This window comes from Aulonocara sp. 'chitande type north' Nkhata Bay, linkage group LG9 (assembly GCF_057382095.1).
Source record: "Aulonocara sp. 'chitande type north' Nkhata Bay isolate Kocher_YH1m ecotype deep benthic linkage group LG9, A_spYH_male_GT1.1, whole genome shotgun sequence".
Taxonomy (NCBI): Eukaryota; Metazoa; Chordata; class Actinopteri; order Cichliformes; family Cichlidae; genus Aulonocara; species Aulonocara sp. 'chitande type north' Nkhata Bay.
In genome coordinates this window covers 18,320,891-18,346,355 of record NC_141352.1, presented here as the reverse complement: position 1 = coordinate 18,346,355, position 25,465 = coordinate 18,320,891, and the positions used below count along the sequence as shown (strand labels likewise).

At 42.6% G+C, this 25,465-nt stretch overlaps 5 protein-coding genes across 7 annotated transcripts in view; 2 read left to right on the top strand and 3 right to left on the bottom strand.

The window, feature by feature from the left end:
• Positions 1-18, top strand: part of LOC147321985 (uncharacterized) — a 5,733-nt gene extending 5,715 nt beyond the window's left edge. Inside the window, exon 3 of the mRNA XM_086306237.1 lies at positions 1-18. This exon is cut by the window's left edge and continues 517 nt beyond it. The gene's annotated coding sequence lies outside the window, so the exon portion shown is untranslated.
• A 150-nt stretch (positions 19-168) lies between these two features.
• On the top strand, positions 169-6,390 carry pdx1 (pancreatic and duodenal homeobox 1). Its single transcript, XM_086306235.1, has 2 exons — positions 169-2,310; positions 4,274-6,390. Exons 1-2 carry the CDS (start codon positions 1,920-1,922, stop codon positions 4,651-4,653), a joined length of 771 nt encoding a protein of 256 aa, XP_086162361.1. The 5' UTR covers positions 169-1,919; the 3' UTR covers positions 4,654-6,390.
• urad (ureidoimidazoline (2-oxo-4-hydroxy-4-carboxy-5-) decarboxylase) lies at positions 5,112-5,960 on the bottom strand. Its single transcript, XM_086306236.1, has 2 exons — positions 5,721-5,960; positions 5,112-5,590 (listed from the first exon to the last, which is right to left on the bottom strand). Exons 1-2 carry the CDS (start codon positions 5,893-5,895, stop codon positions 5,241-5,243), a joined length of 525 nt encoding a protein of 174 aa, XP_086162362.1. The 5' UTR covers positions 5,896-5,960; the 3' UTR covers positions 5,112-5,240.
• Positions 6,391-10,955: 4,565 nt separating the features above from the next.
• Positions 10,956-15,279, bottom strand: LOC147321982 (receptor-type tyrosine-protein kinase FLT3-like). Of its 2 annotated transcripts, XM_086305142.1 has the most exons (15): positions 15,072-15,279; positions 14,906-14,982; positions 14,543-14,619; positions 13,802-13,953; positions 13,599-13,720; positions 13,376-13,487; positions 13,033-13,175; positions 12,678-12,856; positions 12,379-12,517; positions 12,120-12,297; positions 11,904-12,004; positions 11,685-11,799; positions 11,399-11,604; positions 11,216-11,300; positions 10,956-11,121 (listed from the first exon to the last, which is right to left on the bottom strand). In XM_086305142.1, the coding sequence occupies exons 2-14, from the start codon at positions 14,913-14,915 to the stop codon at positions 11,218-11,220; spliced, it is 1,617 nt and encodes a 538-aa protein (XP_086161268.1). In that variant the 5' UTR covers positions 14,916-14,982; positions 15,072-15,279; the 3' UTR covers positions 10,956-11,121; positions 11,216-11,217. The 2 variants fall into 2 exon arrangements, with proteins under 2 accessions (XP_086161268.1, XP_086161269.1); XM_086305143.1 differs by lacking the exons at positions 14,906-14,982; positions 15,072-15,279 and having other exon boundaries at positions 14,543-14,629.
• Positions 15,280-17,560: 2,281 nt separating this feature from the next.
• Positions 17,561-24,895, bottom strand: LOC147321981 (receptor-type tyrosine-protein kinase FLT3-like). Of its 2 annotated transcripts, XM_086306232.1 has the most exons (13): positions 24,724-24,895; positions 24,521-24,645; positions 24,298-24,409; positions 23,644-23,792; positions 23,277-23,455; positions 22,978-23,080; positions 22,719-22,896; positions 22,480-22,580; positions 22,261-22,375; positions 21,975-22,177; positions 21,791-21,897; positions 21,410-21,504; positions 17,561-18,379 (listed from the first exon to the last, which is right to left on the bottom strand). In XM_086306232.1, exons 1-13 carry the CDS (start codon positions 24,729-24,731, stop codon positions 18,340-18,342), a joined length of 1,515 nt encoding a protein of 504 aa, XP_086162358.1. In that variant the 5' UTR covers positions 24,732-24,895; the 3' UTR covers positions 17,561-18,339. The 2 variants fall into 2 exon arrangements, with proteins under 2 accessions (XP_086162358.1, XP_086162359.1); XM_086306233.1 differs by lacking the exons at positions 23,644-23,792; positions 24,724-24,895 and having other exon boundaries at positions 22,978-23,116; positions 24,521-24,642.
• Positions 24,896-25,465: the final 570 nt, after the last annotated feature.

Genomic DNA, 25,465 nt, shown 5'->3' with positions numbered 1-25,465 from the left:
TTTGTCTGAATAACACATCCCACACGTTTATGTTCTTCATTCTCTTCATCATAGTTTGATGCAGTTATGCTTCGCCCATAAGAGCAGGCTTTGTTTCAATCATAATGTCATTACCATTTTTCTGTTATTATTCACTAGCCATGATGTTTACATAGGCCACGCTGCAGTCGCCACTAGGTAAGCGCATGTTATCGCCTGTCCAACTTTTTGACATGTATACACCAGCTATCACAAAGGGTTTTGTTTGTCAAAGGAGAGAGGAAAAAAAACTTTGTTTTCCCGACACTCCTACATGCGCCTGTGCTTGTGGTTCAGTGGTCTCCAGAGGATTATGTGTGGCAGTGAAGTATTTTAACCCTTTAACACATACAGTATTTTCACCTTTTGTAAGGTTTGAGGATGGGTGGACGTTTGCCGAAGCCTTCAGTGTCCTCTCCATTTAGCCTCCTTTTTATTTTTTACTGTTTCACAGCCTTATATAAACGTGACAAATGTCAAGCTCTTTGGCCCTGATTACACACGGCTCAATTACAGCCGTGTGTCACTCCTCGCTTAGGCCATTACATAAGGGGAAAAAAAAATCTGCAGCTTGAAAGTTGGCTAAAGTGCATCTGAGGCGCATCATGCTTCATAAATCACGTTGTCTCCACTGTAGAGGAGAATGGCTCTGGTTAACTGTTTCCTTCCTCTTTGAAACAATAATCAAATATAAACACCATTAAGCCATAGTGCAGGCGGTGTTTTGTGTAGAATTGGTTTACTTGAACTTTATTGCATCGCTGAGTGCCCCATTAAGATACAGTCGAAAGTGGCATAATTGCTTCTGAAGAACTCCGGGCAAATACGGTCTATTGATACACACCAGCGAGGTAAAAGCCCGATCTTCCTGTAATTTTTCCTGAAAAATAAGTAAATCGCGTTCGTCTCCGCGTTGCGTAAAGCCGACACCGGAGAGCTCGAAGGCTGTGGAGACACGCTCCACGCGCACGGCTGTTAATTGAGTTCAGTCCAGTCACTCCAGCCTAATTGATTTAATGGCGCGAGCACACGCCGCCGCTGAAGGCTAATGACCAGCAAACACCGGCGAGAGTGCAGCGAGCGAAGTGGCCGCATGAGCTCTTGTTTGTTGTCGCCAAGATACCTGCGTGCGGAGATCGTGGGTCCATGCGTGCGAAATGGTGTTAAATGATGCATTTACAAAAGTATAATGGGCGCGTTTTAAACGTTAGAGGGGGGAAAAGCAGATAAATGAAAAAAGTGGGCTGTGTGTGGTGTTTGAGCTTTTCGCCAGAGTTTCCAAGACAACTGTTTCTCCATCCACGTCTCTTATCTGGCGGGTCAACCAATGTTTGCGCCCATACGTATCGATTTATCAACCTCAGTGTGCACACGAGAGATATATCCATATAAAATGTCGATGGCTGTGCTGTTTGAGGACAATCCAGCTTGCCTTGCGTGAGATTCGTGCTCCTTCCAGACGCTCTTGATTAATAACTCCCTCTTTTGCCCCACATGTGGAAGGAGCAGTTGCACGGTCACCTGTTTTTGTTGTTGTTGCTGCTGCTGCTGCTGTTGGGGTCAGACACAGGTGGATGCCAGGTAAACCTTGCGGTATTTACAGAGTACCATTGATTTACGCGCTCTTGTTCAGTTGGCTGGAAAAAAAAGCTCACAGAGCTGCAGAATATCCTGGAAACTGGGAGCTATCGGCCTGCCGTTTTTGAGCAAATAGTGAAACCAATGGCTTGGGCGCTACAGGATCACATGGTGGCAGAGTGACACACCTGTGTGGAGCAGTAAGGGCCTCGCAGTTGCGCCTGAGGCAGGTAGGGCTGAAGGTTTACGCCGAGGTAGGGCGCAGGTTACGGTGCGTGTGTGTACGCAAACGGCCCCCCTGCAGACACGGGTCCTCGCCAGCCATGAATCGGGAAGATCACTTTTATCCCTCTCAGGTTTTTAAAGACTCCTGCACGTACCAGAGATCACAGGGTGATGACTACAGCCACAGCAGCCCGCCACCCTGCCTCTACATGAGCAGGCAGGTCCACTCCGTCTACACACCGCCGTCCATGGGAGCCTTGGAGCAGGCCGGCCTTCCTGACATTGCTACCACTTACAGTTTGCCGAGTATGCGGGAGGAACCTGGCGTACCCCAGCTCCTCCACCACCACCAGCACCAGCAGCAACAGCAGACGCTCCAGCCGCCTCCAGGCTACAGTGACCCCGTGGAACAGAGCAGATATCACCTGCCATTCCCCTGGATGAAAACCACTAAATCCCACTCACACACCTGGAAAGGACAGTGGGCAGGTAAACACTCAAACAAATCAGCGTATACAGTGTGATTATGAGCGTACTACAGAATCTGACTGAGGGGGGTTAAAGTTCTTAATTTGAGTTCAAAGAGGGCTTCAAATTAAAATATGAGACAGTCATGTTTGCACAATTTAGCTACATAACAAATAACTTTCAACTAACTCCTTCTGAGGCCTTTAATGACATCATGGCCCCAACAATACGATCCTGGGTGTTTCAGTTTACCTGTCAGTCATTTTTGTAAAAGGCCCGGGAGGTGAGCGGTTGCTTCATATGAGGTATTATCGTCACAAAAATGTGAGTTTTGTTTGTACAAAAACATTTTCACAAATCACGCTATCTTTAGCCACGAGCAGCCTAATAATAGTCTTTTATATTGCCAAGTCGTTTGTAATTCTAATGTGGTCTTGATAACGTGGAACAAAAAAGAAACTCTAACATGTAATGAACTTTTTAAGGAAAGTATTTTTTAGGGAAGAGTTTTCAGTGGACTGAATTTCAACAAACTTGGAGAGGCTTTACGTGCAGCGAGTTTGCGTAAAAGCAGTGTCGTCGTTAGGAAAAAACCCCATTTTGGTTAAAATAAAAAAAGCAAATAAAGTTCTCGTACTTTTCTTACATCAGAATGAAATTCCCAGAAAACATTTCTTCTGATTCTCTCTCCTAAAGAACTCTCAATAGAAGCGTCATGTATGAACGAGCCACTCTCATAAAGTCGAAACTGAATAACTTACACTCTGATATAGCAGGCCCACGTTGTTTTATTATTCTGAGATACTTAATGGACAGTGTAAACTTATTATATATGACATTTTGAAACAGTTACTATGAACTTAAAAAAAAAACAAAAGTTTTTAAAATCAGCATGAACGACGGTAACGGGAATGATGCCCAGAATCGAAACTCTAAATTAGTGCCTTACAAATAGGCAATAATTATAATCAGTGGCTTCACATGATTCATATTAATTTCTAACAACTTGACTATGTAAATCTATTTAAAAAATAGTCTGCATGATGGCGTATTTCAGTTTCACTTTGAAAATAAATGTATATTAAATGCAGTATTTATTATTATTATTATTATTATTTGGAACGTATTAAATACAAATTTAGCTGCACATTCAACGTCATAAATGAATGAATAGTCTTTCTTGTATTGATGTTCAAAATGAACAAATTATATGAGGGAATTTAGGGTCCTCGGGTAAAATAAAACGCCGTAGAAGCTCTTCAAACTAACTGATGCGTGACTGATAACGTGCAAATAAAGACAAGAATTACTTTTCTATAATATTTTAAATCTTTGTTTTTTACTTGACTGTTTTAAATGTAAAAAAATATAATTGAAAATGGAAGAGATAATTTTTTAACAGTCGTAATTAATTAATTCATTTATTTTAAAGAAGCGGTCAATGGATTCTTCTAAGGCGTCTAAAAACTTATATTGTTTCGGTCTTTATCTTCAACAATATGAAAATACTTAAAAAAAAAAATTAAAACTTATATACAGTTTTCAGTGACTGTAGCAAATACTTCCTGGTTGTGGTTTATGATATGCACAGTAATTAATCTGCTTTAATTTCAGCTCTGGGTGATCACGTGCACTGGGAAATATGTTTTGTCCTTGAAGGAAATGTTAATTTAATCTCTAAAACAAGTAATCTATAATAATCTTCATCCCTAAAATCTAAATTACACCTGTTTGAATAACCCCCCGTAATAATCACCTGTTTTTTGGCCAAGTATTTGGTTAGTACTGGTTAAATAAAGAGTGGCTGGAGATTCTTCTTTACATTCATTTTCAAGATTTATTTTTTACATGAATAAAAAACACTTTTCATAGTTTACAATTAAAAATGTAAATTTACACTTGAAGTGCTTCAGATTTTAATAAAAATTCATTTTTATTACATATTCTTGTTTTTAAAGGGCGCTAATTCTCCGTGTGGTTTTAGGGTCATACGTGATGACTGAGAATGAAGAAAACAAACGCACGAGGACTGCGTACACGCGCGCCCAGCTGCTGGAGCTCGAGAAGGAGTTCCTTTTCAACCGCTACATCTCGAGGCCGAGGCGCGTGGAGCTGGCGCTGACCCTCAGCCTCACCGAGCGCCACATCAAGATCTGGTTCCAGAACAGGCGCATGAAGTGGAAGAAGGAGGAGGACCGGAGGAGGGCGAGGGGGGCCGACCCCGACCAGGACTCCTCCATCACCTCTGGAGACCAGGGGGAGGCCGCTGGAGGGGTTTCCTCCTCAAACGGACCACACCCCACCACACCCCCCGTGTCCCCTCTGCACGGTCTGTCTGCCTCCGGCTCCAGAGAGAGCGCATAGATCCAGCGGATATATTTTTAAGACTTTAAGATTTTTAAGACTCAGACCTGAACTCATATTTAAGGGATCATTTTAACTTTGACTGAAACTCAAATCCAAGTTTTAGGAAACATGTACATATATTTTTTTTCTGAAAAGATTGATGGTATTTAGGGGTGGGGGGATATTTCTGTAAAGTGCTCGTTTACAGGGACCCTTCAGAAATTTCTCTTGGACCACCATAAGCGCCCTGACTGGAGTCCACAGTCTGTTGATTCAGGACTTATTTACTGACGTTTCTTCATCGCCAAACATCCTCTGAGATAGGTTCAACACCAGATGGCACGCGGAGACAACAAATTCACGAACTCCTTTCCCGACAGCGGACCACAGACATGATTATCAGTGCTGTTGTTTTCCATACATCAGTGTACACTTGTATATACACTAAGCTGTATTATGGAGATTGTTAATTAGAATCAATGATCCACATGTTTTATTGATTGAGATTTTATGGATACATTCAGAATTAAAATATACCACAGCCTTTGAGCCTGGGAGTGATGAGGTTTAGAGGCAAACTGGCGCAAAACTCAACCTCCGGCACTTCATAATTTGTTCGCGCCATCAGTAAGCAGCAGACTTTGGAGGCGCAAGCGGCAGATCTTCTTCACCTCCTCGATGCCGCGCGCTCTCTCCACTGCGCGCTCGTTCTGGCAGCGCTCGGACAGCTGCAGCAAGATGTTCGCTTTGTCGTTCATCCGGGCGCAGATGACAAATGGAAATTCGAAGCGCTTTTTATACTCCTCGTTGAGACGGGCCATGCGCTCGGCTTCCCCCGAGGTCAGCGCGTCCATTCCGGCTCCCGCCTGCTCCTGGCGCGACTCCCGGGTCAAGGTGCCTCTCTGCAGGTCCCTGCCGGCCAGATCGGGGTGACACCTTAGGATCCCCTCTTTACCTGCACATACAACCGATCATTTCTGCCAGTTTAGAGCATTAAACTGATACAAGCCTACTTATTAAACAAACGCGTAAAAATTAACCCGAGCACAGGGTAGAAATGTTAATAAACTAATTCCGTGGATCACCTGATTCTGGGAGCTCGTCGATGAAGTCACTGATGGCAGCCTCCAGAGCATTTAAACTCACAAACGGACGCCTCGACCACACAGCGGCTGTTATAACAGGACATTTCTCCACCACGTTACCGAAAGTGTTCACAAAATCCTCGTAAGAAAGAGCATTTACAGCTGAAATGTCCATGACTTATGGGAACAGTCTTCAGTGGTGCCACAGGCAGTGTTTGTTGACCTTTACGCAACACTTTGCAACAAGGGTTAACGCACCGCTGGACACACAGAACACCCCCCACCCTCCCCGGATAGTCTGGCAGTGGTTAATATTTTCTTATGGAAACTATCATCTGACACTGGAAAGAACAGTTGGCTGAGTGTAAAATAGGAGGAAAACAGTGATTTAAATTTTAGCTGCAGGGTCCTTATTCAGCATTACAATTCTGAGCTCTGGCGTCCCCTAGCGCTGAACAAAGGTCAGCAAAGAATATAAATCAGACGGCTATCCATTAAAACAGCGCGACGCCGGTATTGAGATCATGATAAGGCTTCAGTGGTGGAAGAAGCAGACAGATCCTACATGAGAATAGCCTGTAGCGATAGAGCTGCAGGAAAATTTTACGTAAGCTAAAAGACCTGCACTGAAAATGATGGCGTTTTCAGACAAATTCCGGGGATCACATTTCCTGAACGAGGCTCTTTAAGTCTGAATGGCTAAAACTAATTGTGTAAACCTACCTACAATCTTTGTTTTCTTAGACCCGATAATGACGATAATGATACAATAAATAGTTTTGTGGATATTTTGTTGACTCTATTTACATATTTTTACATGCTTTACCTAACAGGTATGTGCCACCCTGCCTGGACCTCTTGCCCCTCATTTGCCCCCATTTAAAGATTTCTAGTTCCGCCACTTTAAAAAAGGAAACATTAAAAAAATGTACTTCATTACTGTCATTTAGTAAAATCTACTTTTAAGTAGAACACAGCTTTTCTCCTAGTGGCATCATATACTGCATCACATTGTACGAAAATCTTCATTTAAAATTTGTGATTGCCATTAATTCTGCAGGATCCTGAAATACTCACATACCTGCAATCATGTTTCTCTGCCTCCAAATGTTCATTCTCCTGGTATGCAGGGGGAAATGTTCTTACTGCAACTCCACTACTCCACCTACATGGCAATTTAACCCGCAGGGAATTAGGAAGGCTGATCACTATGATGCTGTATAAACATGGTTGGCAGGACACCTAATTCCTACACAGATTTACTACTGCACAAAATCACATGGGCAAAAACTGCCTCAGTCCAAAAAAAGAAAAAAAAGTTTTATTAGTGAGCACCACACTCTCACTGGAAATAAGATACACAAGACTTATTTTTCTTTCAAGGCAGGCTAATGGGCTGGGGGTGTAATTCTGGCCAGCAGCCCGAGGACATAACGTTTAGCATTATCAGCCTGTCAGCCAATCAAAAATTAGTTCAGCATCTTCCTGAGAAAGAGTTTTCATCTACCTTAATGGGCCTTGAGTTAATGGGGAGGGAGTTTTCACACAAGATCCTGGGAATGCAACTCTCAGTCTCTTTAATGAGGTTGGCCACCTCCTCATTACAGGGTAGGCTATTCCTCCTAAAGCTGCACAGGTTACTTCTAGCAGTTTTCAGTCCAATTCTTTTTTTAAAGCAACACATAAGCCCTGAAATGAATCTTCCTTCTGGTAAAACTAAAGCATTTTTAAAACAAAACCAGCCAAATAAAAAGAAAAAAAGCTTTCCTCCAACTGTGGGCTTCAGTTCAAAAGTATTCTACAACCCTTTCCCATCCAGTCTCTCTGCATGCATATTTCCTCCTTTCTATCCCCTTTAAAGAGAAGGGCCCCAAACCCACCAATCAATTACTTCTGGGACTCAACAGCAAATAGCTGGACTAGAGTGGATCTCCACTCCCACGCTGGTGCGGCCTAACCTGACATTTAGTAGGAGATCACACAATTACCTAAATTAAACAACAATTCAGCCGAGGTAAGGAAAATTAGGATGTATCACCAGGCAAGCAGGGAATGTTGAAGATCACGTCCTCACACTGATACACCAGTTTCAAAGAAACACATGCAAAATCTGGGTCTGTTAACAGTGACAGCAACTTTCCATTAGAGAGGAGGAGACTCAGCACATAACACACGATAACAACGTGGCCACCATGAAACCAAAAAAAGCATAATACAGCAGCCATGGGTGTAAGAGCCATTTATTGTTTTTGTTTTGTGTTGTTGCACATTTGGACACTGGGGGCAGTGACATTTGCGGTTACTGCATTTATACAGGAAGAGTTGATCTTACAATGAGTAATGGTTGAACAGCTTAATGCTACAGATCAAATGAGGAGGCAGGGGAAGCATTGCCTTGGAGGCCTCAAAACATTTACACTGAGTTTTTCAAGTAGCACTCAGAACCTGTCTCGACCCCCTCTTTGACTTAATAACTGCAACCAAACTCCACCAGCATGTGTAGAAATCTCTTCACAAAGCTGTCAGAGTAGCTGTAAATGTCTTGATGCATGCTCAATCATCCAGGTAAGTAAATCTCCAAAACTTGATTCTGTTTATCTGAACGTAGCTTTTTGTGGGAGAAACGTTTCGTCCATGGAAGAAGTGGAAAAAGAGGGCTTTGCTATCCTACCCTGGAACACCACCAATCCATTGGTTCAGATATGTGGATGAAACCTGGGTGAAAATCAAATCTCAGGGGTCACATTAACTCGGTGGACCGACACATCAAATTCACAAGGGAGGATATAATAAGTGGCAGGTTAGCCTTCTTAGACTGTGAGATTTCCATGACTAATGGGGGACATCTAAAAGCTGATGTGTACCGTAAACCTACGCATACGGATCAGTATTTAAGGTTGACTCTCATCATCCATGGAGCACAAACTGGGCGTCATCAGGACGCTACAAAACAGAGCGAACATGATCCCTACACACACAGCGGCCAGGGAGGCAGAAGAACAGCACATCAAGAAGGCCCTGAGTAAATGTGGTTATCCCAGCTGGACTTTTGTCAAAGCTGGAAAGGCACCTAAAGAAAGCTCCAGCCGATCCAGGAGAGAAGGACAACCGCTGCCCAAGCGAAAACCTGTAGAGATCCCGTATGTGTCAGGAGTATCGGAGCAGTTGAGACGCATTTTTTCTAAACACCGGGTCTCTGTGGCTTTTAAACCCCAAAACACGCTGTGCCAAAAATTGGTCCACCCCAAGGATCGGGTCCCCCGACACAAACAGAGTAACATAGTGTACGCTGTTAAGTACCAGGAGGATTGCCAGGATTTATACATCGGGGAAACCAAACAACCTGTGGCAAAGCGGATGGCACAACACAGAAGAGCTACTTCGTCAGGCCAGGACTCTGCAGTCTATTTACACCTACAGGCTGTTAGATTATAATATTATTTTATGCCATGTTATACCCCTAACTAAAGATTGTGAATTATTATGTAGTTTTAGTTTGCATTATTCTCCTGAATTAGAAGAAGCTGATAACTATTGCATTAGTTAAACTGATTTGCATTACATTAGACTGCTGATTTATTGTGGATGAATGATATTGTTTTATGATGCATTATACTGCTGAGTTATAAGAAAATACTGTTTGCAGAAAGTCATCGCCTTATTTGTCTGATTAGAAGAGAACAGAATATACTGGAGTTTTCTGCCCAATCTCAGCAGGAGCAGATAAACAGGGAGCCAAGGTCGTAGCTTAGGCGCTGTGTGAGAGAAAGCATGTGAATGTTTAGGCTTTTTATGATAAGGTGGAGGCACCAGAGGCTATAAGAGTTTGAGCAATGCTCCACCATTTTGAGATCTGAGGCTGTCTGCATACAGTGTCCATCTCCCACGTGTGTGACTATTAAAATCATCGTTTGACTTAACCCGGCCGGACCAGTGTTGTTATTGTGGTTTTTCTCTTGTCTCCATCCCCAATATTTTGAACCATAACAAGGCCAGTGGACACTCTTAAGGATGAGGATGTACACATCCTGGACAGGGAGGAACGCTGGTTTGAGCGCGGAGTCAAGGAAGCCATTTACGTGAAAAGGGAAAGACCATCTCTGAATTGAGGAGGGGGCCTAAGGGTACATCTTTCGCCATCTTACAATGCTGGGATTGCAGCCATTCCCCAACTCTCTGTGAATGGTACTCATGGCCATTGATCAGTGGGCTTTGATCAGTGGTTGTTGATCATTGGTCATGAGAATTTGCATAATTAAGACTAAGGAACTGACCTCCCAGCCCATTGTTCCTTCAGTGGGCTGGTTTCAATCATTATGCAAATGTGCTGTTTATAAGATTTGGGGAAACCTGCAGTCAGCTGAGACTGAAGAAGTCACTTGGATGAGTGACGAAACGTTTCTCCCACAAAACGCTACGTCCAGATGAACAGAATCAACTTTTGAAGAGTAGCTGTAAATACACAGAAATGAGTGCAGTTCTGATACACGAGAGGAATTTTGTGGGTTGACAGGGTGTGCCTGTAACTTTTCCTGACTGGAGCTTATTGAGCACAAGAATGACATACAAGATGCGGTTTCTACAGCCCAAGTATACTTATATGATGGTGCATGAGTACTACACAAGGCTGCATGGTGGTGCAGTGATTAGCACTATCAAGTCATCACAAGACAGTTCAGGGTATAAATCTCTTGATATGTTACGACATGTCTTTTTGGAATTTAAATGCTCTCCTTGTAAATTTCTGAGTTTCTTGGCATCTTTCACATTTAGACCTTCTTTATTTTGTACAGTTTGCTTAAGCTGTAGTATATAGTTAAACTGTGGTAGATAATGAAAAGTGTTAGGTTAAATATGATTTATCCAGTTCCAGCAATAAGTATAAAATGCTCACTATATTTGATTTAAAGATAAAGACACTCGATTTTACTCTAAATGATTGTGAGAAGACTATCAAGTAACATGCTGTATGATATATGGGTGGTAACTGTATCTGATGGTTACAGAAGATCCTTCTCAGATATTGAAATGTCTGACTACACAGACATCGTTCAGAAATGTCCACAGAGGTCAGTGGATCATGGCAGTCGCTGAAATTCTGGTGGTTATATCTTTATAACCAAGCTGAAAAAAAGAAAGAGTGAGACTGAGTGATAATGGTTATTCATCCAGTTGTGGAGGTGAACAGGCCGACCCTCTGCCCTCAGTCTACAAGCTGGTCAAACAGTGATGATAAGCTATGCTCTTTATTTTGTTCATAAAAAGATGTTTATAAAAAGACCAAATATATACTTTATTTTTGATGAGGTACATGAGCTCTTTATTGACTACAGCCAAGCCAGAAGCAGAAGCAAACTGCCTACTTTCAGCACCATCATGTTGTTATAAGTAGGTACACCATCTATAATATAGAAATACAAGGACAATAATAAGAATTGATTAATTAATAATTGACATTTTATTAAAAAGTAATGCAAATAAAAAGTTCTTTGTACCTTTAGAGAATACTGGGTAATGGGTTTTGCAGAACCAGAACCAAACATACTGTCAGCAGGAAGCAGTTCTCCTCAGGTGGATTACCTAAAAAACAAAACAAAACAATGTGAGCATGACAACGTTTAGATTTTTTTTCTCCATCAAATATTTTCAGTAAATATATTCATGAGACTTGTTATTACCAATAGAGGGCTGAGGTGTAGGTGGGATGATCATGTAATGGGTTTTGCACCAGGAGCCAACTGAGTTTGTCAGACAAAACCTGAATTGGTCTCCTTTTAACACGTCTTTGCTCACTAAGCTCTTGATCTGCTTATAGCAGGAAACATCAGAATCTATTTGAAATGCATTTGGGACCTCATCCCAGGATGAGTCAATTTCACTGCAGCTGTGAAACAAAGTAAAAGGAGTTTAAATAATCAGAGCTAAAATGCTCTCTGAGCTGAACGGCTGTGCAGGTAATCATACCTGTCATTGGACTTAGAGCAAAACATCCAGGTATAGTTTGCTGGCACAGGACTGACAGTCTCAAGGTTGAGGGTACCATCATCCTTATTAAACAAGAAGCTGAACTTTGGTTCATCTGGAACAAAAATCAGATGATCTCAAACAATCTCACATTTTAAATATAAATTATAATTAAATTTAAGTAATAATACAACTGTAACAAAGGTTACATTAACCCACCTACAACACACACTGATATGGTCTTTGTTTCCTTTTGTCCTCCAGCCTCCAGGTGTAACTTATAATCTCCTGATATGAGTGGATCACAAAGCTTCACAGTCCTGAGAAACAGTTCATTACAGTCCTCATATCACATGATTACACTGATCATGAAAAACATGAATGAATGAATAGTTTTACACTTCCACATGATGACAGTTTGCGTCATTGAAGTACCTGTGCTGTGTTACCCATGTCTCCCTGACACATTTAGTCCTGTTTTTGTCAGGAGTCTCCCAGGAACAGTACTGGAGAACAGGATGGTAGGAAACAGTGGCCTGCAAGCAGGTGCTGGATGCCTCCTGAGCTGATATGATCTTGGTCTCATCCAGCTGTGCAGAGAGGAAACCTTCATCTGAGGAAACACAAGAATAAACCAGATTTATTCAGTAGGAACAGTTTCAAATAATAATGACATGAAATGAAGTCTACTGACCTGAGACATGAACATGAACAGACTTTGAGTTTTTATTTGCACTCGTGCAGGTGTATGTGCCGCTGTGCTCCTCTCTCACTGATCTGATGGACAGGTAGGCCATCTGAACACTGAAATGTGAGTCATTTTTAATGCACATCTGGAAGAAAAACCCCATAATAATGATCATTTGCAGGATGATTATCAGTGAAGTACTTTGTGTCTCAGACTGAGGAATATTAAAGAGGTCGGTCAGTTTTCAGACAAACATAACAAGAAAGTTTAAGGAAACTCTCCCTGATTACAGGACATTACTGTACCTCCTCCTCCTTCTCTGGTGTACATGAAAATGTCCTGGCATTGAGCTGTTTTCCTCCTTTCTCCCACACAGGTGATCTCAGACTGTATCCCTTTACTCTGCAGCGAAGCAGCAGAGACTGACCTTCGCTCAGGGTGACAGTAGATACCTCATCTTTGTTCATTACACTGCTCTGTAAGTCTGAAACACACATCAGGGCCTCAAGTAAGAAATATTTGCTTTTCGGAGATTAGTTAGTGAATCTCTGGGTAAACATTGTTTTTTCACTTTCACTATATGTATTTGAAGAAAGAACTTATGGATAAATTCATTATGGATGTATTAAATTTGTTATGAATTAATTTAAATCCAGTTACCATAGTCATACAGTTGGGAGCACTCTTGTCCTTCAGCATTGGTTGCACAGCACATCATTCCTCTATTATAATATTCAGTGCTTGATATTGTGCGCTCTGTCTTTCTGTCGCTTCCCTTTAAACTCTGTTGTCCATCCTTGTTACTGGTCAAACAGAGAGAAAAAAAAACATTTTGATATTTTTCAGAAAGCTGTGTCTATGAAAAACATTATTACCAAAGCTTGTCTGATACCTATCTAAAATCAAAATAAAGCATCTCTCTAAATGATTCAGTCTAAAATCAGAAATTAAGAAGTGCTGCTATTCTGAAGTTTGCATACAAATGTAAAGGACAACATCTTACCCAGACCATTTGATTGTGGGTTTGGGGAAACCCTCAGAGATGCACTTAAAAAGCGGGGAAGTATCAGACACGTCAACACCATCGAGCATCAGCTGTGGTTTTGTTGGACGTTCTAAACAACATCAAAGAAAACAGTTAAATTAATTGTATTATCACTCATTGATCATCAAACAGAGATTGTGTGAGTATTGTAGAAGAAATAAGGTGAGAAGCTGTTACTCACTCATTACATGAAGAATCACAGTCGTGGAGAACATGGTGACATTGTTGGATTTACAGGTCAGAGTGTACTCCCCTGAATCTGTCTCAGAAAGCTGTGATGTGACCATGGACTGACTCCCATTTCTGGTGAGGTTAAAGGAAACATCTCAGTTTAAATACATAGAAATATAAAGCACCCAAACAGAAACACAGACGGTCACTTACGCTGTCATTACTCGGTCTTCTCCTCTGATCCAGTGGCAGACAAGAGATTCAGAGAGGAAATCCAGGGAGATGATGAGTTTCTTACCCACTGCTAACACTTTGGTGATGGGACCAGATGGATTCAGATAATCAGCTGGTGTCAAACATGCTGCCTGAAAAACAAGAGCCAACATTTAATCCTCCTTCATTTAGCAGCAGTAAAATCATCACCACTGGCAAGATCTGAATTAGATTTTCCCAAAAACACATAAAAAAAGTTGATCTCCTGATTAAATGTTTCCTTTAAAAAACAAAACAAACGAAGCTTATATTTTGTACCTGAACAAAACTTGTACTAAAACCTCTTCAAAATGTATTAGAATGACACAAAGTGATTACAGGAAATCACAGAAAGAGCAGCTAGCACTATTTCCCTCTCTGTTGCTGTGTGCTTTTTGCTGCCCTGTACACCATAACACACACACTGCCATTTGCGAAGGTAAGCTGGAGCTACACAAACATTAAAGAGTCGATGCACAGCATGAAAATGGGTGTTCACTTCTGTCTTTTCTAGACTATAGGTGTCTTGTTTACCCAGATATGTATATGTGCAATTAATGCATATTTCAGACTGGTCAAGAGGGGTTTATTAAAGAATAATAGTTCATTTTATGTCATCTCAGAACTATTCCCTGCTTTAAGACTTCATTGTCAGTATCACTTTCAGTTATTTGATCAGAGTTTAGTTAAAACAGCTCTTACCTCATGACTGGGTACACAGACTGGAGTCTTTACATCATCAGAGCAGAGCACTCCGACAGCACACAGCAGCAGAACAGCTGGAGACATAGAAAACTGAATCTTTAGTTTAAATATTACTGAAAATCAAAACAAATGTATATACACCAGTGGGAAAAAACAAAACCAAAAAAAAGGAACATAAATGCATCATTAAGAAGAAATGATTGCTTTTCTAAGTCAGACTGTATTTATGAACTACAACTGTGTCATAAACAAAATGCTTCATAACTCAAAATTTAGCTCTGGCCAACTACACAAACCTTGATTGCAAGTCTGTGATTACCTTCGATTGTTGTTGTGCAGGAATGAATAACTCTCACTCACCTGCAATCATGTTTCTCTGCCTCCAAGTTTTCTTTCTCGTATTCTGAAAGGAAAATTTGTTGCTGCAACAGCGCTACCTATATGAGAATATATGAGTTATCTCAAACACACTCCGTCAGTCTTGATGCTGTTGAACAACAAAATGTTTAAAATGTGGCGAGTTTACCTGGTGATATCCTCATGCGCGACGCGATCGCGAAAACAGCAAACAAGTAATACCACGCCGATGTTGTTCACAGGACAGCAAGAGTAAACGATCGGGAGACCCTAGTCGTCGTTATCGTTCCCCTCGCACGGTTTATTTCTCCGGTTTCAGCGTTTTTGCTTCACAACTAAAGCGAGCAGTTTACTTTGTGCACTAACATGGACTCGAGTCAACCAGCGCCACCTCTGGCCAAGTGCCACAGCCTACAGCCAGATCAACCTGTGACACACATCTGCAGCACGTTTGATTTCGTTTCATGCACAACACATTTGTACCTTTCAATTGTGTCTGTTTGTGCGTCATGCAAATAAACCTTTGAAATGAATGAAATGACACTAATATTTCACTAGTGTTGTAACATCACATGTCGTTAGTGTAGTCTGTCTGTGTCTTTACTCTGCGAACAAACATTTTAGAGTTGGTTGTTATATACAGTCTGTATAAGTGTGGTTAAACTAATAAACATTTGTAAGGAGATGGCAGTTACTGTGAATGTACAGCAGGCGATTAGTAATAAACAGTCAGACAATGACTCTGACAATCTCATTCAATCTTGCAGATTGAATGCACCTTCTGTGGAAAGTGGTACCACACAGTGTGTGTGGACTTCCCCTGTGCAGAAGGCGACTACAAATGTTGCGCATGCTAAATAAACAGAAAAAAGTGATCCCTGTTGTCTTTGCTTACTGATTGTTTTCAGTGTTGACAATCCACATTGCTGGCATTGCATCTTTCAACATGTTTGTGGGTAGATTTGGATGTACCAGGGGTAAGTGCAGCCACTCAGCCTCTACTCAATGTGATCATAGCAGCAGGTGCAGATGTGTCACAAGTTAATCTAGTAGTAGGCTATGGTAGTAGTGGACTGAGCTCCATTTGAAACTGCTCCAGCTGCTGTGTGATAGTGGATCTGCTACAAATTGAAGATCATATGGAAGTTTTGGAAATTAACCCTTGTATTATGTTGAAAAACAAAAAAGTGACATTGATTTTGTTGCGGGTCATTTAGATCCGTACTGTGTAAATCCACTCAGAATTATCCAAAAACTGCAATAAAACAATAGCAACTTTATTTCCCATCAGATTAACATGTAGAACACAGACATACAACAGTGACTTTCCATAACTATTTTAGGAACAATTTGGTTTTTCGTTCTTACAAACACATTTCTGTTGAACTTGCCCAGCGTTCTCAGTTTTTCAATGCTCAACATTTTCGATTTTGTCCACATGATGGACAGAATGTAACTGTGTGCTTTCTGCAGATGTACTTCTTGCATTTCTCACAAAAAGTGCTTGTTTTCAAACAGGAATCTTCCTAACTAAGATTTAAAACAGATTTCTACGTCTCCTCCAGTCTCACAAACAGATGACAAACCAAGCGACACACCCGAGTCACTGACTTTCTTAAATCCACTCACTCTCACTGGCTGTTTATTACTAATCACTGTAACTGCTGTGAATTCAAAGTAACTGCCATCTCCTTACAAATCTTCATTGGATTAACCACACTTATACAGACTGTATATAACTACCAACTCTCCAGCCATGTTGATGGATTGCCTATATTGGCTGGAAATATTAATTTCCAGAGAAAGGACACAGACAAACGATGCTTACAGGATGTGATGTGACAACACTAATGAAATATTGACGTGTCATATTTGTCCAAGGCGCATTTCATTTTTCAAGAATATCAAAATCATGATGACCAATTGGAGTGGTGATTTCTATGACTTTGTGTATATAATTTGGAATTTTGTACAAATGTAGGCCAATAAGGAATATATGATATCATTAGGGTTAGGGACAAACAGACACAATTGAAAGGTACAAATGTGTTGTGCATGAAACGAAATCAAACGTGCTGCAGATGTGTGTCACAAGTTGATCTGGCTGTAGGCTGTGGCACTTGGCCAGAGGTGGCGCTGGTTGACTCGAGTCCATGTTAGTGCACAAAGTAAACTGCTCGCTTTAGTTGTGAAGCAAAAACCTTGAATTCGGAGAAATAAACCGTGCAAGGGGAACGATAACGACGACAAGAGTCTCCCGATCGTTTACTCTTGCTGTCCTGTGAACAACATCGGCGTGGTATTACTTGTTTGCTGTTTTCGTGATCGCGTTGCGCATGAGGATATCACCAGGTAAACTCGCCACATTTTTAAACATTTTGTTGTTCAACAGCATCAAGACTGACGGAGTGTGTTTGAGACAACCTCACAAGTGTCACAGGTGACACATTTGGCGTTCTTTTGCTGGTTTGTCGGTAGTAGCTCCTGAAACGCAAGAATGCCACACATCTGTTCGACCAACGCCAGTTGATCTAAACGCCAGTAGATCTGGAACACCGGAAGGCTGGTTTTACTTCCACAGTGGTTTTGTGCGAAGGAAGGAAACCTTCCTCCAGTGAGCAGTGGAGCCGCCAAGGGAAAGCCCACGATTTAAAACTGTATGATTAAAAATATAATTTATTTATAGTTAAAAATGCAAAATGAATTAAAACAACCTTGGCCAAGGGGTAGCACAATAAAAGTCAATAAAACACAATATTAAAAAGTCCAGTGGCCTGCGCCACGACCTAAAAGTCCCAGGGAGCTAAGAAATCCAGCAAGTGGTATAACCAAAGGAACCAGCGGAGTCCTCGCCTCCCTCTCGCACTCACGTCCTGATATGCTGAAGAAGGAGAGGAAGCGGCAGTCACTATTCTTTCCAGACAGGTTTACTTCATAAAAAAGGGATAAGTCAGAGACTTACCCCGGGTGGGCAGAGCTCTCAACTCCGCCCGCCGCTTCTTTAAAACTGGAAATCGGCACAGCCGTCTCGTAGCCTCCGCTGGTGCTGTCTCCGCTCTCCCCGCTGGTACTGTCGCTCTCTGCGCTGGTACTGTCGCTCTCTGCGCTGGTACTGTCGCTCTCTGCGCGCTGGTGCCTCTGCGCGCTGGTCCTCCTGCTGGTGCTCTCCGCGCTGGTGCCTGCATTAGCCAACTCTAGCCGCCTTAGAAGGGAAAACCCGGCGGCGTCTCGCCGCCCTATCAATGTTTCTGTTCCGGTTTCCCGAATGGGCAGAGCTCTCAACTCTGCCACCGCTTTCCTGTGGCAAACCAACCGGCACCAGCCCGTCTGGGCTTGTGGCCGCCGCCACCGCCTGATACCGTTCACTCTCCCAGTCCTCACTCCACCATCAGTCTCTTCTCTCTCGTCTCCCATCACTCTTATTGGCCTCCGGGACCTCACAGGTGTGTCGGGTTCATAATCAAGGAGGGGCGGAGACTTTCCAGGACAAGTCACCGATGAATACCATAAAACAGGCAATAAAACCCATAAGAATACAACACTATACAATATTAAAGAAAGTAAAACACAACCAAACATGCACAATAAAAATATCTTAGGTAACTTGTCCCTCTCCACCCCGTGACACATACACATGATTAACACAAATATATGATTACAAGCTTTTCTTTTAATGAATAAAACATATTGTACTTCAGGTATAATGCTTATATATATATATATATATATATATATATATATATATATATATATATATATATATATATATAGGGTCCAGTAACCATCACAGTGGCAGATATCCAAGAAAGGGTCTCCAGTATGAAGAGTTGGACAGCACCAGGGCCCGACATGGTTCACGCCTACTGGCTGAAGAAGCTGACTGCACTCCACGAGCGTCTGGCAGCACAAATGAACCAGCTGCTAGTTAACGAGAGACACCCGGAATGGCTAACTGAAGGCCGGACGGTCCTGATCCCCAAGGACCCCAAGAAGGGACCGGTCCCCTCCAACTACCGACCAATAACCTGCCTCAGTACTACATGGAAGCTCCTGTCAGGCATCATATCGGCTAAGATGAACAGGCACATGGGTCAATACATGAGCGGGACACAGAAAGGAATTGGCAAGAATACCAGAGGCGCAAAACACCAGCTACTGGTAGACAGAACAATCAGCCGAGACTGCAAGACCAGACTGACCAACCTGTGCACTGCCTGGATTGATTACAAGAAGGCCTATGACTCAATGCCCCACAGCTGGATACTGGAATGCCTAGAATTGTACAAGATCAATGGGACCCTAAGAGCCTTCATCAGGAACTCAATGGGGATGTGGCGTACAACACTAGAGGCCAACTCCAAGCCCATAGCACAAGTCACCATCAAGTGCGGGATCTACCAAGGAGATGCTCTGTCTCCACTGCTGTTCTGCATAGGCCTGAACCCCCTCAGTGAGATCATTAACAAGACTGGCTACGGATACAGACTACGGAACGAAGCAGTTGTCAGCCACCTCCTGTACATGGATGACATCAAGCTGTATGCCAAGAGTGAACGAGACATCGATTCACTGATCCACACTACCAGGCTATACAGCAATGACATTGGAATGTCGTTCGGACTGGAGAAGTGTAGCCGGATGGTAACAAAGAGAGGGAAGGTAGTCAGAACTGAGGGAATTGAACTACCAGAAGGCAACATTGCAGACATAGAGGACAGTTACAAGTACTTGGGGATCCCGCAGGCGAATGGGAACCATGAAGAGGCCGCTAGAAAAGCTGCAACCACCAAGTACCTGCAGAGGGTCAGGCAAGTCCTGAGGAGTCAGCTGAATGGTAAGAACAAGATCCGGGCCATCAACACGTACGCCCTGCCCGTGATCAGGTACCCTGCTGGGGTAATAGGCTGGCCAAAGGAGGAGATAGAAGCCACTGACATAAAGACAAGAATGGTAAATGGCCTGCATTTGTATAGCGCTTTTCTAGTCCATAGGACCCCAAAGCGCTTTACACTACATTCAGTCATTCACCCATTCACACACACATTCACACACTGGCGATAGCAAGCTACATTGTAGCCACAGCTGCCCTGGGGCGCACTGACAGAGGTGAGGCTGCCGGACACAGGCGCCACCGGGCCCTCTGACCACCACCAGTAGGCAAACACGGGGTTAGTATCTTGCCCAAGGACATTTGGCATGCAGCCAGGATGCAGCCTGGGATCGAACCACCGACCTTCTGATTAGTGGCTGACCTGCTCTGCCACCTGAGCTACAGCCACCCCAAGAAAGCTCCTTACCATGCATGGAGGGTTTCACCCCAAGTCCAGCACCCTGAGGCTGTACGCTAAGCGGAAGGAAGGGGGCCGGGGACTGGTGAGTGTCAGCACCACAGTCCAGGATGAGACAACGAACATCCAAGAATACATTGGGAAGATGGCCCCAACTGACCGAGTGCTCAGTGAATACCTCAGGCAGCAGAAACCCAAGAAAGAGGAGGGAGACGAGGAACCATCATGGAAGGACAGGCCCCTGCACGGTATGTACCACCGGCAGATAGAGGAGGTGGCTGATATCCAGAAATCCTACCAGTGGCTGGACAAAGCTGGACTGAAAGACAGCACAGAGGCATTAATCATGGCAGCACAAGAACAAGCTCTGAGCACAAGATCCATAGAGGCTGGGGTCTATCACACCAGGCAAGACCCCAGGTGCAGGCTGTGTAAAGATGCCCCAGAGACAATCCAGCACATAACAGCAGGGTGAAAGATGCTAGCAGGCAAGGCATACATGGAACGCCATAACCAAGTGGCCGGCATAGTGTACAGGTATATCTGTGCCGAGTATAACCTGGAAGTCCCGAGGTCAAAATGGGAGACGTCCCCAAGGGTGGTGGAGAATGACCGAGCTAAGATCCTGTGGGACTTCCAGATACAGACGGACAAAATGGTGGTGGCTAACCAACCGGACATAGTGGTGGTAGACAAACAGAAGAAGACGGCCGTAGTGATCGATGTAGCGGTTCCGAATGACAGCAATATCAGGAAGAAGGAACACGAGAAGCTGGAGAAATACCAAGGGCTCAGAGAAGAGCTCGAGAGGATGTGGAGGGTGAAGGTAACGGTGGTCCCCGTGGTAATCGGAGCACTAGGTGCGGTGACTCCCAAGCTAGGCGAGTGGCTCCAGCAGATCCCGGGAACAACATCGGAGATCTCTGTCCAGAAGAGCGCAGTCCTGGGAACAGCTAAGATACTGCGCAGGACCCTCAAGCTCCCAGGCCTCTGGTAGAGGACCCGAGCTTGAAGGATAAACCGCCCGCAGGGGCGTGCTGGGTGTTTTTATATAAACCAACACCCAGCACGCCCCTGCGGGCGGTTTATCCTTCAAGCTCGGGTCCTCTACCAGGTCCAGTGAATCCTTAGACTCTGGCCTTCTACTTACTCCTCCAGCTACTCTGGAAAAATATTCAAGTAAAACCTCAAATCCTCATCCCAATAAAATATCTCTCACCTGTTTTTCTCTAGCAGAAGACCATTCTCGTTCGGTGAACACACACTCACCCGAGACTCTTGTAGCTCCAGACTCTCCCCCGTTGATCTGAAATTCTGTAAAATAAACCTTTTAAAAACTGAACACAGTCTTCTGAAAACATGACCATTGTTGGATATGACAGCTTTATCCTGAGTGCGAAACACTTTATAACTGTGTTTTAAAAAGTGCTACACAAATACATTACTGTGACAGAGATACCAAACTCTTATGAAACAAACAAAAACCATGAAAGATTCAATTAATCTCCCTCGAAGGCTGATACTGAGGTTTATATTGCAAAGACAAATGACTTGGTGCCCTCTTCTATTTGTGTTTGTTAAAAAAGCTGAATATATTTACCTTCTTTTTGATGAAGAATATGAGCACTGTGCTGACTACTACCAGAACGAGAAAGAGAGTTATATTGCCTGCTTTCAGCAGGAATATGATATCCTGAGGTTGTTTACCTACAAACGACAATGTGAGCATGACAGCTTTAAATGAATTTCATCAAATATTTTCTGATGCAAATACTCTTTATTACCTATAGAGTACTGGACTGTAGGTGGGATGATTATGTGGTAACTTTGGCACCAGGAGCCAACTGAGTTTGTCAGACAAAACTTTAAATGATGTCCATCCCCGAGCTCTCGTCTCACTGAGCTCTTGATCGGCTTGTTGCAGGAAACATCAGAGTCTGCTTTAAATGCATTTGGTACCTCATCCCAGGATGAGTCTGTTTCACAGCTGCAGTGAAACAAAATAAAAGGAGTTTAAATAATCAGAGCTAAAATGCTCTCTGAGCTGAACGGCTGTGCAGGTAATCATACCTGTGATTGAACTCAGAGCAAAACATCCAGGTATAGTTTGCTGGCACCAGACTGACAGTCTCAAGGTTGAGGGTACCATCATCCTTATTAAACAAGAAGTTGAACTTTGGTTCATCTGGAACAAAAATCAGATGATCTCAAACAATCTCACATTTTAAATATAAATGATAATTAAATTTAAGTAATAATAAAACTGTAACAAAGGTTACATTAACCCACCTACAACACACACTGATATGATCTTTGTTTCCTTTTGTCCTCCAGCCTCCAGGTGTAATTTATAATCTCCTGATATGAGTGGATCACAAAGCTTCACAGTCCTGAGAAACAGTTCATTACAGTCCTCATATCACATGATTACACCAGACAGCATAGTTCTCTGTCGCTGCTCATGAAAAACATGAATGAATGAATAGTTTTACACTTCCATATGATGACAGTTTGCGTCATTGAAGTACCTGTGCTGTATTACCCATGTCTCCCTGACACATTTAGTCCTGTTTTTGTCAGGAGTCTCCCAGGAACAGTGCTGGAAAACAGGATGGTAGGAAACAGTGGCCTGCAAGCAGGTGCTGGATGCCTCCTGAGCTGATATGATCTTGGTCTCATCCAGCTGTGCAGAGAGGAAACCTTCATCTGAGGAAACACAAGAATAAACCAGATTTATTCAGTGGGAACAGTTTCAAATAATAATGACATGAAATGAAGTCTACTGACCTGAGACATTAACATGAACAGACTTTGAGTTTTTATTTGCACTCGTGCAGGTGTATGTGCCGCTGTGCTCCTCTCTCACTGATCTGATGGACAGGTAGGCCATCTGAACACCGAAATATGAGTCATTTTTAATGCACATCTGGAAGAAAAACCCCATAATAATGATCATTTGCAGGATGATTATCAGTGAAGTACTTTGTGTCTCAGACTGAGGAATATTAAAAAGGTCGGTCAGTTTTCAGACAAACATAACAAGAAAGTTTAAGGAAACTCTCCCTGATTACAGGACATTACTGTACCTCCTCCTTCTTCTCTGGTGTACATGAAAATGTCCTGGCATTGAGCTGTTTTCCTCCTTTCTCCCACACAGGTGATCTCAGACTGTATCCTGTAACTCTGCAGCGAAGCAGCAGAGACTGACCTTCGCTCAGGGTGACAGTAGAAACCTCATCTTTGTTCATTACGCTGCTCTGTAAGTCTGAAACACACATCAGGGCCTCAAGTAAGAAATATTTGCTTTTCGGAGATTAGTTAGTGAATCTCTGGATCTTCTTGAAGTGAAGTTATTTGAACCAAATTTTACTCAAATTAACTCCTGTAACAATATATGGACACGTTCTTTGTGGAGTTATTTAACATCTTATTAATTAATTTCTAACCAGTTACCATAGTCATACAGTTGGGAGCACTCTTGTCCTTCAGTATTGGTTGCACAGCACATCATTCCTGTATTATAATATTCAGTGCTTGATACTTTGCTCTCTTTCCTTCCGTCACTTCCCTTAAACATCTTTGCCTCATCACTATTCTTGTTTCTGTTCAAACAGAGAAAAATCACATTATTAGTGGTGGGAAACTGTCATAGTCCCTCAGTCTTGACCACTTTCTTTCTTCTTGCACACTCACTCTCTCTTCTTAACTATCTGTATGTGTGTGGTGGTGGGAGTTGGGTTTGGGGGTGGTGGTGTTTTTTTTTGCAGGTGTGGTACTCGTCTCGTGTTGCTGCCCTCTGTGCGAAAAATCACATACATGTTCCTGATATCCTCATTTGTAGCCGTACGTAAGATAGTGGCAGACTCTTTTGCTGGATAGTTGAACTACAAACAGTGAAGCCTGGCTCCTTTGCTTATGTGAATGTTCCACTTTTCCATGAGAAACCCCCCTCCCCCAACTTACCTGCTGTTTTCTTGTGCTGTCTGATACCCTATCCTAACCACAGATCCCAACAAAGTGTCCCTCTAAATGATCCAGTCTAAAATGAGACAGAAGAAGTGTTGCTATTCTAAAGTTTGCATACAAATGTAAAAGACAACATCTTACCCAGACCAGGTAATTGTGGGATTTGGGAAACCCACAGAGACACACTTAAAACGGGGAGAAGTATCAGACACGTCAACACCATCAAGCATCAGCTGTGGTTTTGTTGGACGTTCTAAACAACATCAAAGAAAACAGTTGAATTAATTGTATTGTCACTCATTGATCATCAAACAGAGTTTGTTTGAGTATTGTAGAAGAAATAAGGTGAGAAGCTGTTACTCACTCATTACATGAAGAATCACAGTCGTGGAGAACATGGTGACATTGTTGGATTCACAGGTCAGAGTGTACTCCCCTGAATCTGTCTCAGAAAGCTGTGATGTGACCATGGACTGACTCCCATTTCTGCTGAGGTTAAAGGAAACATCTCAGTTTAAATACATAGAAATATAAAGCACCCAAACAGAAACACAGACGGTCACTTACGCTGTCATTACTCGGTCTTCTCCTCTGATCCAGTGGCAGACAAGAGATTCAGAGAGGCCCTCCAGGGAGATGATGAGTTTCTCACTGTTAGAGATTCTTTTATCAAGCACTCAGATGTAATGAAATAACACTCAGACACTTCAGCAGTTTAACGTGCACGGGTGAAACCTCAACAGAGATTCACACCCGTGGAGCAGCTCGCTGCCTTTATTTATACACAGCAGGAAGCATACAAAAAAGGAAATATCATGCTTATCTTGTCAAGCAAGCAGGTGTGATTTCTCAAGAACTTTGTATCCTCCACAAGGTCGTTTCTTACTCTTGGGTGGCGGTTTCCTGCTGCTGACATTTAATAAGAAGGCAAACAGTTTCCGTTATAGAGTAGAGAGCCAGCAGTTAAAATATGCAGCTGTTTGAGTACAAGACAGAAATATAAACACTCTTAGCTGATTATTATATGAATAATAAAACCTTTAAAAACAAAAATCCTCTGACACTTACCCACAGCCAAAACTTTACTGATGGGACCAGATGGATTCAGATAATCAGCTGGTAGCAAACATGCTGCCTGAAAAACAAGAGCCAACATTTAATTCCTCTTTATTAGGAAACTGTAAAATAATCACTGATTACTAGATCAATCCCATACTATATCAATGTGAGTTATGACTGTTCAACAGGGGCTTATCAAAGAATTCAGTGTTTATTTAAAACAGCTCTTACCTCATGACTGGATACACAG

Bases quoted from the DNA above. Each gene is read 5' to 3' on its own strand.
- pdx1 (XM_086306235.1), top strand. From the start codon at position 1,920: ATGAATCGGGAAGATCACTTTTATCCCTCTCAGGTTTTTAAAGACTCC. The intron at 2,311-4,273 runs GTAAACACTCAA...GTGTGGTTTTAG, and splicing joins CTGGAAAGGACAGTGGGCAG to GGTCATACGTGATGACTGAG.
- urad (XM_086306236.1), bottom strand. From the start codon at position 5,895: ATGGACATTTCAGCTGTAAATGCTCTTTCTTACGAGGATTTTGTGAAC. The intron at 5,591-5,720 runs GTGATCCACGGA...TTGTATGTGCAG, and splicing joins CGACGAGCTCCCAGAATCAG to GTAAAGAGGGGATCCTAAGG.
- LOC147321982 (XM_086305142.1), bottom strand. The intron at 13,176-13,375 runs GTAAGATGTTGT...CTGTTTGACCAG, and splicing joins CCCACAATCAAATGGTCTGG to TAACAAGGATGGACAACAGA. The intron at 12,298-12,378 runs GTCAGTAGACTT...GTGTTTCCTCAG, and splicing joins TGTTCATGTTCATGTCTCAG to ATGAAGGTTTCCTCTCTGCA.
- LOC147321981 (XM_086306232.1), bottom strand. The intron at 23,081-23,276 runs GTACAGTAATGT...TTCGGTGTTCAG, and splicing joins CACCAGAGAAGAAGGAGGAG to ATGGCCTACCTGTCCATCAG. The intron at 22,178-22,260 runs GTATGATTACCT...GTTTCACTGCAG, and splicing joins TGCTCTGAGTTCAATCACAG to CTGTGAAACAGACTCATCCT.